The 14,069-nt window shown below is 38.9% G+C and overlaps 1 protein-coding gene across 2 annotated transcripts in view; it reads right to left on the bottom strand.

Annotated features, from left to right (window-relative positions):
- DUSP22 (dual specificity phosphatase 22) overlaps positions 1 to 14,069 on the bottom strand; it is a 231,116-nt gene that overhangs the window by 80,062 nt on the left and 136,985 nt on the right. For both annotated transcript variants that reach the window (XM_030210952.1, XM_030210957.1), the window contains exon 4: positions 1,567 to 1,616. In XM_030210952.1, coding sequence (XP_030066812.1) covers positions 1,567 to 1,616 — 50 coding nt within the window. The remainder of the gene's footprint in view (positions 1 to 1,566; positions 1,617 to 14,069) is intronic.

Consider the following 14,069-nt stretch of genomic DNA (forward strand, 5'->3'; position numbering starts at 1 on the left):
TATGAATTGTATGGCTAAAAAGACTCAAAATGCCTCAGAACTGCATTTTCTGAGAGCTGATTTTCTGCTGAGAGCTGCAAGGTCGTGCTGACCCAGCTAGGAGCACTCTTCTCCCCTCCCCTGGCAGAGTCGGTGCCACTAGTCCTACCATTCGCAAGGACACAAGAATGAATATATAGTTTGAGAACCAAGAGTGTTGAGGGTTAGATAGTACTCTGATAAGACCTGTGTGCTGGGGAAATCCTTATGACGGAATGACGTGTATAATCCTCTGTAAAAGAAAACTTGGGCTTATTTTAAGTTGCTGAGTTTCATAAACATTGAGATAGTATGTACCATTTTATGTAAACAATAAGGCAAGACAGAAATTAGCTGATGTAACATAGAATTTAGCTGAAATTGCAAGTTGGGAGGGGGATTGATGCTCGATCCAGTGTATATAAGGCACTGTTGTGTTATCTCTAGTCAGAGGGCTGAGATGACCAACAGAGAGTAAGTCTTTGCAGCTGTAGTTTCACTCCCTCTCAATAACAAATTGCGATTTGTTATTGCTTCATTGTCTAATTGCTTTGCCTAATTACTTAGTAGATTTCTCTGCTATATGTTACTTGCCTTATTTCTTTATTATTGCCTGATCACTCTGCTATTTGTTACCTGCCTTATTGCTTCGTCATCGCCTGATTACTGATCACTGATTATTTTAATTACTCTGATTACTCTAACTACCTTGCCGAATTGCTATATTGCCTTATTGCTTTATCATCTAATATTGATAATTAATAAAGACTTTTCCCTTCTAAAGAAACATAGTCTCTGTCCTCCCTAATTTCTCTGATTCACTCTGCCAATCCTGTCATCCCATATCTTGGGAATGGCTGGTCCACTGTATCTTGGGGTAAGTGTCAGGAAGCAGAAACCCTATTGCCTCACCTGTCCAAATTATTATATTCCTTATGGAAGGATCAGAGGAAAGAATATTATGGCCTTCCCTAAGACTTCACTATAAACATTTACTTAGGACTTGGGAGGATTTCAGAACAAAAACATGCATTGGACACCATTAAAGATTGCAGATGGGAGTTGTTGAATAAGTATATGTTTATTGTTTAATGAGAGCAAATGTTCTTTTGAATTGTTCAAGACTATTTTATTTATTTATTACATTTGTACCCCACATTTTCTCACCTATTTGCAGGCTCAATGTGGCTTACATAGTACCGTGAGGCGTTAGTTGCCTTCAATGATAAACATATACAACATGATATTATTATCAAAGAGGGTCATGTGCTACAGATACATTAGGAGAGTCACTGAGAAGAAGAGTTATATAGTGTTCGTTACGGGATTTGGTTTCGTTGTGTTGCTGGATTCAGGCACTTAGGTTGGGTCAGTAGGGTAAGCCTTTTGGAATAAGATGGTCTTTATGTTGTTTGCAAATTTCAATTTCAAAAACCTTAATAAAGGGATTTCAACAAAATCTGCTTCCACACTTATTAAAACCTCAGTTTCATATTTTGACCTGTTTCTTTTGAAGGAATTAAAGAAAATATATTAAAAAAAACTTACAAGTTTTGAGATGGTGAATCAGAGGCAGGAATGCAAAGATATTTCATACCCTGTAAAAAGTAACCAAAGATACATACATGTTGTTAAGTAACTCCTTAGTAATAATAGCATCATTCAATGCAAAGCTTGCACAATCCTATCTTTTTGAAGAGATGACCTTGAACCCATAGTTACCAGCTACATGCTTTCCTAGGATATGTACCCTTCACATCATAAAAATGCTTGAAGTCTCCAAAGAATGCAAGGAGCAAGAAGGTTAAAATAATATAGCTGTTTCATTAGAAAAACGATATGGTGCTCTAAAACACCAAAATCTAGGAGACAAACTAGAATCTTCTGGCATCACCCACCTACTTTTAAGCAAACAAATTAAATGACTCCAATATTTATAAACCGTGCTAGCTACACTTCTTGACAAATGATCTTGGGCAGGAGAGAGCTCAGTAGTTGGGAAATTAAGTGTGCCAGCCTGCACGTTTTAAAAATGCTTGTAGTGCTGGCACTGGACCACTGGCAGCCCACCCTATTAGCAGCTGAAGACTACATGAGGCCAGGGATACTAATGGAAACCAGCATCCTTACAACTGCCAGAAACAGGAGGTAATTAGATTGTAAGCTCTGTTGAGCAGGGACTGTCTCTTCATGTTCAAGTGTACAGCGCTGCTTACATCTAGTAGCACTTTAGAAATGATAAGTAGTAATAGTAGTAGTAACTGGTTAAGTGCCGCTGAAGATGAACAGATAGCTGCGAACAAATGATGTAACTGGCTGGCTGCCAGTTCTGGCCAGTGAAATTGTTTTGAATATCCCCCGGAAAATGTTTTGATCACAGAAATGGGCTTTTTGATTATTATCCACCCTGGGTAAAAATTCATACATATAGCTACAGACTTATCCACGAGCTGCAGAAGGCATTCCCAGGGTGGGATTAGACTGGAGGAGGCAAGATACACATATAATTAATAGCTTATAAAATTTGTAATACTGCTTTACATAATAAAAATATCAAAGAGGTTTACAATACCCCAAATAAAAGAAATACAACTACAATAAATGATAGTAAAGTTCAATCATATCAGCCCAATCATGCCAGCAGCAATCAAATCCACACTATTAAATAGCAGCGTACAGTACCATTTAATCCCTCAATGTCAAATCAGAAAATGCCAGAGTAAAAAAAAAAGTGCTTTCAAGAGACTCTTCAACAGGGTCAAGATCTTTCTGCCCGTAAAGTACCCCGTAACCTATTCCAAAGATCTGGGGCCACAACACAGAATGCTCGATTCCGCATTCCTGACAAATGTGCCTCTTTTACTCCCCATACTTCAAATTGCAATGCACCCAAAGAACGTAAACTTCTCATAGGAACATAGGGTTTAACCAATGCTGCAAGCATTGGAGATTGCTCATAATACACTGTGTGTCTCAGCAGTACAATTTTAAATTTAATTTGAAATTGAACCGGTAACCAATAGTAATGAATAGAGAGTGGGTTAACATGATCTACCTTACCTAACCTACCCAGTATCTGAATAGCAGTATTTTGCAGTGTTTGAAGTTTCTTTAAACCATATTTAGGAAGACCTACTAATACTACATTAGCATAATCTAGTTGAGTCATAAATAACACATGTATCAATGTCAAAACAAGCCTTTCCATCCATGTAACCATGTACAGCATGCAATTTTCGAAATATCATATAGCCATGGCTAACAATCATGTTCACCTGTTGAGTAAACTCAAGCTGATAATCCAGCCAGACTCCCAAATATTTAAATAAATCAACAACTGAAATTATTTCCCCAAGTAGATGTCTTGCTCTTCCCGGTCGCTCTCGTTTATCAGTAACCCAACATGCAATGAATGGTCTTGTCCACATTCAGGACCAGATGATGGGTCCTCAGCCATTGAAATATTCCTCTCAGGCAATGTTGAACTGTCATCAAATCACAGGTTGTTGAGGACACCTTTGCTACCAGTAAAAAAATCATCAGCATACACACACAGCTAGATTTTATATATGGTGCCCAAAAAAGTTTAAAGTTAGATGCAGGGAATCATGCCTAACATTTTAGAACGTGCGTTAATTTTAGGAATGCACCCAATACATCCATGCCCCTCCCACTTCCGCACTCCCTTTTCAGACTGCACATACATTTTAGGCATGGATCCCACATATAAATTTATGTGCATGCCAATCAAATCTAATTGACAATAATTGTTTGTAAAAAGCCAATTATTGGTGCTAATTAGTTTATTATTCAATGAAATTGTGCATGCAAGTTGGAACACGCCCAAATTTGTATGTGCAATTTTTGGAAACTTCTATAGAATTAGGAGGATAGGGGCTAATTCCAAATGTTTCTATCAAATCTACCAATGGATTTATACAAATGTTTTGGAACAGAAGATAAACCGATCTGAAACAGACCAAAGTCTATCAAGATCAGCATCCTGTCTCCAACAGTGGCCAGTTTACAAGTATGTGGCAGAACTTAAAAAGTACCTAATACATTTTTATGAACCTCTCCTCCACACCTCTTTCAAACCCTATTTATAAATACATAAATATTAGTCACTTTGACGTCCTTCATCAACCAATTACACAACTTAGTATGTGCTGCATGAAAAAATACTTTGTACAACATGTTTTCAAATAGATGTTATTTTCAAGCATCTCCATCAGTTTTAGCATTGTTGGAAAAGCTAAGCATCTATTTAATGGTTCTACCCCACTCATGATTTTATAAACATATATCACCCCCCCCCTTCTCAGTCATCTGTTTTTCCAGCTGAAGAGCTTCAATCTATTTAGCCTTTGTTCATAAGACAGATGTTTTAATCCATTATAATATTTGGTGCTCTTACATAAGTACATAAGTAGTGCCATACTGGGAAAGACCAAAGGTCCATCTAGCCCAGCATCCTGTCACCGACAGTGGCCAATCCAGGTCAAGGGCACCTGGCACGCTCCCCAAACGTAAAAACATTCCAGACAAGTTATACCTAAAAATGTGGAATTTTTCCAAGTCCATTTAATAGCGGTCTATGGACTTGTCCTTTAGGAATCTATCTAACCCCTTTTTAAACTCCGTCAAGCTAACCGCCCGTACCACGTTCTCCGGCAATGAATTCCAGAGTCTAATTACACGTTGGGTGAAGAAAAATTTTCTCCGATTCGTTTTAAATTTACCACACTGTAGCTTCAACTCATGCCCTCTAGTCCTAGTATTTTTGGATAGCGTGAACAGTCGCTTCACATCCACCCGATCCATTCCACTCATTATTTTATACACTTCTATCATATCTCCCCTCAGCTGTCTCTTCTCCAAGCTACACCCATGGACCTATGAAGGCAAGATATTCTTAATTTTCTTCTCCATTCATTTTCAAATCATCATCATTCTACTCACTTTCTTGGCAGCCATGGCACACTCAACAAAGTTTTAAAGAACTACCTGTAATAGCTCACAGATCTTTTTCTTAGGAGGCGAACTCCTAACTCAGAACTCAGCATTTTCAACCCCTATATGCTCTTCATTCTATGTTAGAACCTTTAGAGAATGCTTTCAGCAGAATTATTGCTTAGAAAATATTTTAAAGAGAGTTTGTTACTTCTCAATGGAAATATTTTGCTCATTAAGTGTTTCTATGTTCTGGCACTGTCTCAGGGCAGGGGACCACTGAGAGGGTGGCTGATGGTAGATCTACAGGAGGTAATCTGGATTTAACCATTTTCTTGCAGGACTCCACAATATATTGTAACAATGTGGGTCACCTTCTTGGTAGTACTCTCCTCCAAAGAGGATAGGTTTTTGGTGCTGAAATCGTATTTTAAACAGTGCTCCATGGCCAAAGAAGATCTTTCCAAATGAGGTGCCTACTACTCAAGCACACAGGCAAGACTTTAACTGAAAGTACATACAGAGGCTGTATTTTTTCTTAAACTATTCCTATAGGTGCCTGGTGTCTTATCAAAGGAAGATGTTGCCCCCTCTGACCTTGGACATTTAGAGAAATTTCTTTTCACTAAATGACATAGGAAATTGTATTATTCTGTGGGGGTTGGTTGCATCAGTGGTATTTGGTTCAGGTCTATGAATTAAAGGAATTTTCTTTGGTTATTATTTGTATAGCTTTGCCTCATCCTGTGATGTGGTCATATTTGGAATTATTTTTTTTTCTTTTGCTTCAATAACTGTGTGACGAGTTCTTTCAAATTCCCCAAATACAGGACACTCCTATGACCTATAAAGAAAGCACCTGAGATCCTATCACTGCTATTATATTTTCTATAGCATGTATTTAGGAGCTCATCTCGTAGAACATCATCACCACCGCCTCCTCTCTATAACGACACAATTGGGCAACAGTCCCTTTTAGCATTCTCTCAGTTGTGGTTACCACTTCCACACATCTAATAGGGAAACTTATTGGATGGAGGGCAAGTCTTGTTGTCCATCTTCCACTACTGCAGGTAATGACACCACAAGAGGTAAAGGAGGAGGGCTCTGTTCAAAGGGATTCACCTATAGATGGCCCCAAGATTGGTGGCTGAGTACCCAGAGGAGACTCTGTTGCAGAGCTGCAAAGATACAAGAGGTGGTCATGGAGGAGTCCTGCCACCAGATCTAAAGAAGACTCCCTCAATCAAATAATAATAATATCGACAAGCCTCCTTACTAGCTGAAATCTAAGGGATAAGATTTTGATCCATCAGGCTTTGAGAAACAGGAGTCAAAATATTAGGAGGTTTTTTTTTTTCTTTTCCAACTATAATCTTGATTAACCACTTCACAATTCTCAAAACATAAGCATATTCCAAAATAAATAAAAAAAGTGGTAGTTTTTTTCCTTCATACAGTTAAACCAAGACCCCTACTTCCCAACCCTATCCACTCTAACTGGCCCATTCTCCACCTCCCCCTTACAATCCCATATCCCCTCCCACCCCTCCATTCCCTTACTAAATGTTATCACCAGATCACCAATCCCAAGTGCAGAGTCCCATATATTTTGATGTCTCCTCTTGGCCCCTAAGTTCACCCATAATCTTCTCCTATTTCTCAAGCTATCTGCACATCCCCCATCCATTTGCCCAACAGTTAACCCTTTACTTCCTTCCAACAACTAGATACAGTCATTTTAGCAGCCATAACCAAAATGGACACTAGTCTCACATTACTTTACTCCCCTCCCTCCACCCAAACCAATTCCCAGAAAACAAATCTTTGGTTCAGATCTTCAATCCACTCCCATGCACCTTGCTATTTTATCCCAAACCCTTCCCAAGATCTTAATTTTGTTACATTCCCACCAAGTGTCCATAGGTGCCCCACTTACCATACACTTTCCAACATAGTTCTCCCCCATCCCCCCACTCTCACCCCCTTCACCAGTATCTAATACAGCCGTGTGACTAAATTATACTACAACTGTTTATAATTAACAATGGGGGTGCAAGATAAGGAAAACGTATGAACTTTCTTCCATATTTACATCCCTAAACATTCCTCCAGTCAATCCTCCCAGTCTGCAACATGTGCCGCACTTCTCTCTCGTCTCCTCCTAGTTCCCCCATTTGTTTCTTAAATTTGGAAAGTGAGGGTTCAAGGTTCATTTCTAATGGTAGGGAGTTCCATGGCTGTGGTCTAGCATCCACAGTAAGTATGCATGAGATTGATTTGCACATACTACTTCCATTGTATGCAAATAGAACTCATGCATATTCATTGTGGAAATCTTGAAAATCCAACTGGGTTGTGGCCCTTGAGGACCGAGGCTGCCCACCTCTGCTTTAACCTATAGGTATCTCTACCATAAAATGGCATATCGAATAAGAAACCAGCACTCAAACAAGCCAAATAAGGATGAAATGCAGTAAGATTATCTTAAGTAGATAGTTTTGATATTTTTACCAAAATAGTGTATATTAGGTTCAACAACTGCACAAACTGATTTTTAAAAAAACCTCACTCACTTCCACTTAAGAAAAATTTTGGATAAGATTTTAACAAACAGCTACATTTCCACATATACTGAACTTGAAGACCTCTTTCACCGAGAAGCAAGGTCTAAAAGAAGCAGTTCATTAACTGACAAGAGGAGATGAATGCTATATAATAGTCATTTTGATTACACGAACAACTGCTTCATTTTTTATCATCATTCACCCGCCTATTTTAGATAAATAATGATTCTGAATTCTATTCTTGACTAACCTGTTTGGAAATCGATACTAAAAGTATTAATGCTAATGGACACTTCAGCATTAAATTACAGTCACAGGAAGTGAAGGTTTAATTCTGTGTCAGCATTGTGTTTGATTCAGAGCTAGACATATTTTTTCAAACATACTATTTATTAAGGGGTTTTGTGTGTGTGTGTGTGTGTGTAATGATTTAAAAAATGTATAGGTTTACAACCTTTTCTCTCTCCTTGAGAAGTATTATATATGAATAGACCTTTCTTATAGATACAAAGTTTTTTTTTTTAAGTTAAAATTGTTCAAACCCATACGTATCTATATGCAGAGATACACACATACCTGTAATATTAAAGGTTTAGGAGGATTTTGCCATTTGATGTTTTATCCTTAATTTAAGATTTTGTGACTCTGGTTTTTGTCCAAGCTAAGAATATAAAATTGCAACTTTTTTTGTTGCTAAACTTGAAGCTACAGAGCTACGTCTAACTCCAAAACACCTGCGCTCCTTGTAAAAAAAAAAATGAACGCTTAATAATAGTTCAGTGTGTTTCACATACAGTACTTCTCTTCTTTCGGTAATTATTTCTCAAGTTTCAGACCACGTCAGTGACCAAGGATCCTCATCTGTTTGTGGCTTTAAAAGAAATCTGTCTTCAGCTTAGTAGTTCTAAATACCTCCCCCACCACCACACACACAAACACACACTAAAAGATACCCTGCCAGTGTCAGATATCAAGAAATTCATTTACCTTATGGAAGTTGCCTCAGAAACACTACCGTTCCTCCAATAGGAGACGCATACACACCTACTCAACTTTATTCTTAAAAAGGACTATTAGTAGCAGAGATGCGACACAAGCTATAATGCTGCACAGATTTCCGTAAACCATTCTCACAATGAGCCTTGATATATCAAGTTCCTTTTTTCTATTTTCTGATCTTCCAAACAATAAAAGATTATGTCTTTTGTGACCTGCCTCTGACTGCTGCTTCCCACCCATTTATAAATCTGACAGCTCTAAATGTTTTTACTAAGCTAATAGTCTGAAGGGATGGGGTTTACCGGATTAACTAAAACCTTCCTCCCATGTCACACTATTTACAAATGTTTAGGATTCTGCTGTCACAGAAGTTGCCCCCCCATCCCACAACATGCACAAAACTTAATATCAACCTGCAAAATATAAAGTACTTAGGAAGATGTAGCTCCTATGCTCTGTGCAGTTTTTCCACGTCATATATATGCATCAAATGACATTCAACTCAAATACAAAAATATTCCCCTGGTGCCGGAGTTTTTTTCTGGCTGGCATGCAACTCCCAAATCAGAGCTGCAGTGAGTTTCTGGCCAACACAGTCATAGCCAAAGATACCAGAGCTGGAAGGGCACTGTGCCATCAGCCTATCACATGTAATTACTAACCACTGCAGGAGAAGCGCATCTCATAGGACTGAATTACTGGGACACAGAGGTGGTTAACTTACATCTCCCACTTCCAATACTCTCTTCTCCTTGTCCCATCCTCTGGACCTTATCTGCTTATCCAGCAACTGCCTGCTTCCTCCACCTTTGGCTCACTATGAAGTTTGATTCACATAGGCTGGTCAGGTCCCACCAGACTATGGGTCCATGCAAGGTTAAACTTCATAGTGAACCAGGGGAGAAGTGAGCAAATGAGGGGTTTGGAGGAGTGGGAGCAGCATCAAAGGAGGCTAAACAGTGAAAGTGAGCAATGGGAACTGGAAGTTTGAGAGAAAGCAAAAGAAATCAGAAAACACACCTGGTGTGTAGCATTGATCCAAATTAGAACATCAAGAATATAGACAGACTCATCAATCACATTAAACGTAAGTGAAACAAAATAGTCCAAGCTTGATGGAGGAAGGGGTAAGATGCTGGAATATGTCCAGTTGAGAATAGAGTAGAAGAGTAGACTTTGATCAGTAGTGGAAGAGTAACCTAATGGTTAGTACAGTGGCCTGAGAATCAGGGGAGCCCGGTTCAATTCCTACTGCAGTTCCTAGTGACTCTGGGCAAGTCTCTTCACCCTCCATTGTCCCAGGTACAAAATAAGTATCTGTTCATAACATGTGAACCACTTTGATTGTAACCACAGAAAGGCAATATATCAAATTCCATTACCATTCCAATTTACTTGACTTTCAAGATCCTAGTTCAAAGCAAGCTGCCATCACAATGAAAGTGGAGTGGTTTAATATAATATCTCGACTCCTTTTTCAACCCCTAGTTATTAACAAGGTAGAGACTACTGAGAAGTTAAGTATAAGTTCTGGTAGAGATTAAAGATTAACATTTTGGGACCAGGGTCGCACTTGTGTCTAATTACACATTTTGAGTAATAATGTAATATTTAAAATTAAAAACCAAACCAAAACATTAATACAATCTTCCAGCTCATGGTGTCATGCCAGGTTAAAGGTGCACTTTTTCACTTCACCATAGGTGTTAAATTTTATAGCAATGGCTATGGAGTAGCGTGATCAACAGGACATTTCCAAAGAGACCAAGGAGACAAAAAAAAAAATCAGGAATGAAAATGTTCTTAAATAATAGAAGACTCAACATGGCACCGTGTTTCGGCGATAAACACCTGCCTCAGGAGTCTGTATGTGGTAAACCCCAGTAAGTGGAACTGAACCAAATCAAGCCTTTAGAAAGACTGATGATTGGTAAATGTAGAAAATACGTAGATGAAGAACACGAGCAAAACTGTGAGGAGAATCGTGTCCACAAAAATATTGCTGTATCAGTATGATTCTCCTCGCAGTTTTGCTTGTGCTCTTCATCTACGTATTTGCTACATTTACCAATCATCAGTCTTTCTAAAGGCTTGATTTGGTTCAGCTGCACTTACTGGAGTTTGCCACATACAGACTCCCGACGCAGGCATTTATTGCCAAAACACAGTGCTATGTCGAGTTCTCCCTCGTAGTGGATCCAGTTTCTTCACTTTTGTGGTTGCTATAGCTATGGCTGTCCCAGATTCAAGGAAAGAACTGGTAGGGAGCAGTTAAAACCACACTGGTCTCCCATCCCTTTTCTGCCCAACACCTTCCAATAATTATTTTTTGTTTGCGTGCTTAATGTTTTTATGTACATGTTTTAGACTAATTGTGAAGAAACAGTGTGTTTTAAGCCTGTAAAATGTATTAGATATTTTCCTGTTTTAATTATATTCTAAGTGTATTTCTCCTATTTGGCCAGCAGGTGGTGTTTCTTTGCTGTAAAGCTGTTACAAAGAACTGAGTGTTTTTTCTTTAGTTTGACACAAACAGGAAGCAGTATATATTTGAAATCCTGTTGACTGGGCTCCGATTGGCCCTGAAGCTCATCTCATTTGGACTTTACTGGTTTTGAGTTCAGTTTTAGCCAGGGAGGAGAGACAGATCTCTTTGCTGAGGCTCGGTGAATTATATGTCCTAACCTTCCCACGTACTGTTTAGACAGCATATAGATGTTTAGTTACTGTTATAATTGATCCACATTTCAGTTACCTGTTATTGTTTGCCAATTGCACATTTTTGTCCACTGTTCCAAGTTCTGAGAACAAACTCAATTGTTCGTTCTGCCTGTCTGGACTGATAAAGAATCCTGGTGATTTGTGTGTTGGGTCTGAGTGCTTTCTTGGAACCGTGGGACCACTGGGAGTGTGGCCCCAGTAACCTAGAAATCACTAGGATTAATTTGAGGACAGGAGACTTGCCCAGAGACGGTTGTGACCCAGTCGGTAGGAGGAGGGTGCTGGTGTACAGCACAAGCGGCTCTGAGCTGTGCTGGGGATAGACCTTCTAAGTGGCCACGGGGTAACCCCAGGCAGATGGCAAGGCGTCAGTCCTGGAGTACACCCTTGCCAGTCAGGTTTTCAGGATACCCACAATGAATATGTATGAGGTTGATTTGCATACACTTCCTCCACTGTATGCAAATCTCTTTCATGCATATTTCATGCCTTTGATGAGGCTTCAAGCTAAAACTTTGGCCAAGTCGGGTCTTTGATCAATAAAGTTGATTGTGTGACCACTCCAGCAACTCTTCCTTCCTTTGACCACCTTGGTGCAGAGGTTTTCTTCTTTCATGTATTTGGGGAGCAGTTAAAACCAAACTGGTCCCCCATCCCTTTCTAACACCTCCCCCCCCCCCCCAAAAAAAAAAAAAAGTTGATGGGCCAAAAAAAGGTTACAGCTACAGGCTCTTCTTTTAAGGTAATTGACAGGTGGGCAGCACAGGTGAGTTAGTTTGCAGGACACATATTGTTACATGTGTTATGTAACACATGACCACACTTCATGATTACATTTTAGCAACAATAATTTCATAGAGATAAAGCAGCGTGTTCTTTAATCCCTGCAGTACACATCCAACACCTTTTAACACAAAAGACCAAAGTCATTAAAAAATTGACTTAGGTAAGAAGAGATATTCTGTACGTGATCAAGTGTATATGGCAGACAGCTAAGAAATATTTCTAACTTGAGCAATGGAAATGGAAATAACTGAGTGGACCAATCCATATCTGTTGATGTTACTTTCTTAGTCTGGAGGGTACTACTCTCTTTGCTTCACTGTAATGAATTTTATAAGTTTTCTCAGTAAAGTATAGCGAAAGGGGGTAGAATCAGGAGTAATCTAAGGAAATATTATACACAAAAGGTGGTAGATGCTTCAAATAGTCTCTTAAGGGAGATGAAGACTATTTGAATTCAAGAAAGAATGGGACAAGCACAAAGGATCTCTAAAGGAGAGGAAGAAATACTAGATGGTAGGGATGGTAAGCTGGTTTATGTGTCATGGTTTTCTATGTTTTGGGTGCCTGAATTTGAGACTTTCCATGCACTAAAAGACAACACTGAAGAGAGGAAAATCAGAACAGCTAACTTGTAAGGATCCCCCCTGCTTTTATATTCTTTGATCCCAGCAGCTGGCCAAATTCTGCAGGCCACTCAAAAAGTCTTCAAGGAGGAGGAATTCTGTGCAATTGTGCAAGGCAGAATTTGCACAGTATATCTCAAAAGTAATTGTACTTTGATTCAGTAAATCACTTGAGGTATAACAGCTTTACAGATGGTGTGCATGGATGAAAAATACTTCCACATGACTACTCCCCCTTGGCTGACACCTGTAAAATAGTTATGGCTGTTCTAAGCTCGCTCACTTTCAGCTTGAATCATATTTTTCTAGATTGGACTGAAATAGATTTAAAAATATATCTATATATCTGCAAATGTAACACCCAGGAAACCTGTTAAGATTTCAAATGATCTGTTTGATGCAGACCTTTCTGCTGTGTTAGGGTAACCTGAGACAGTAGTCTTAACTGTGCATCAACACAGCAGATAGCAGTTAGGGGTGTGCACTCCATAAGCAATGGCTGTGTTAGTTTTCCCATGTTGTTTACGGTAATTTTCCTTTTCCTTTTTATTTTATTCTTTTTTTTGGTGGGGGAATCATAAATTATGACAAATGGACATCCTTAATAAATAGTATCATCTTACAAATGATTACCAGATGAATATTACAAAAAAATGCAGTCACTTCTCCAACTGCTCACTATTAGGGGACTAATGTATAAAATATCAATATTCACTTGGAAAAATACACACCTTATGGGACATTGGTTGCACGGCTCAATAATGATGAATATCCATTCACTTATTTATTGTGATTTAACAACCGCCTTTATGAAGAGATTCACCCAAAACGGTGTACAACAGGTACAGTTTAACAATTTTGTTAGCAGTATAACAATAATAAAATGACTAATTATAAGCATACGACAACCACAGAAGAACAAGAGTCCTCCACACGAAAACAGCCAGATAAGCAAACACAGCGGGGGTGACATGAAGGATGATGCAAAACAAGCAAGGCACAATGGACTCTAAGAGTTCACATCAGAAGCTTTATTCAAAGTAAAAATGGACTTGACACGAATCTTGTTTCGGCCGCAAAGGCCTGCTTCAGGAGTCCCTGTGAATCATAGTTACATGGCTTCACAGCATTCTGTAAATATCGAAGGTAAAAAACCTGGGTAAAAAGTATCAATCGCAGGAGCATTGTCAAAGTCGTGGCTACTTAGGGACTCCTGAAGCAGGCCTTTGCGGCCGAAACACGATTCATGTCGAGTCCATTTTTACTTTGAATAAAGCTTCTGATGTGAACTCTTAAAGTTCATTGTACCTTGCTTGTTCTTCATCATCCTTCATGTCACCCCCGTGTTTGCTCATCTAATCATAAGAATAAATACAATCAATGAGGTAAACTTGGAAGTGGT

Source organism: Microcaecilia unicolor, chromosome 1 (assembly GCF_901765095.1).
Source record: "Microcaecilia unicolor chromosome 1, aMicUni1.1, whole genome shotgun sequence".
NCBI lineage: Eukaryota > Metazoa > Chordata > Amphibia > Gymnophiona > Siphonopidae > Microcaecilia > Microcaecilia unicolor.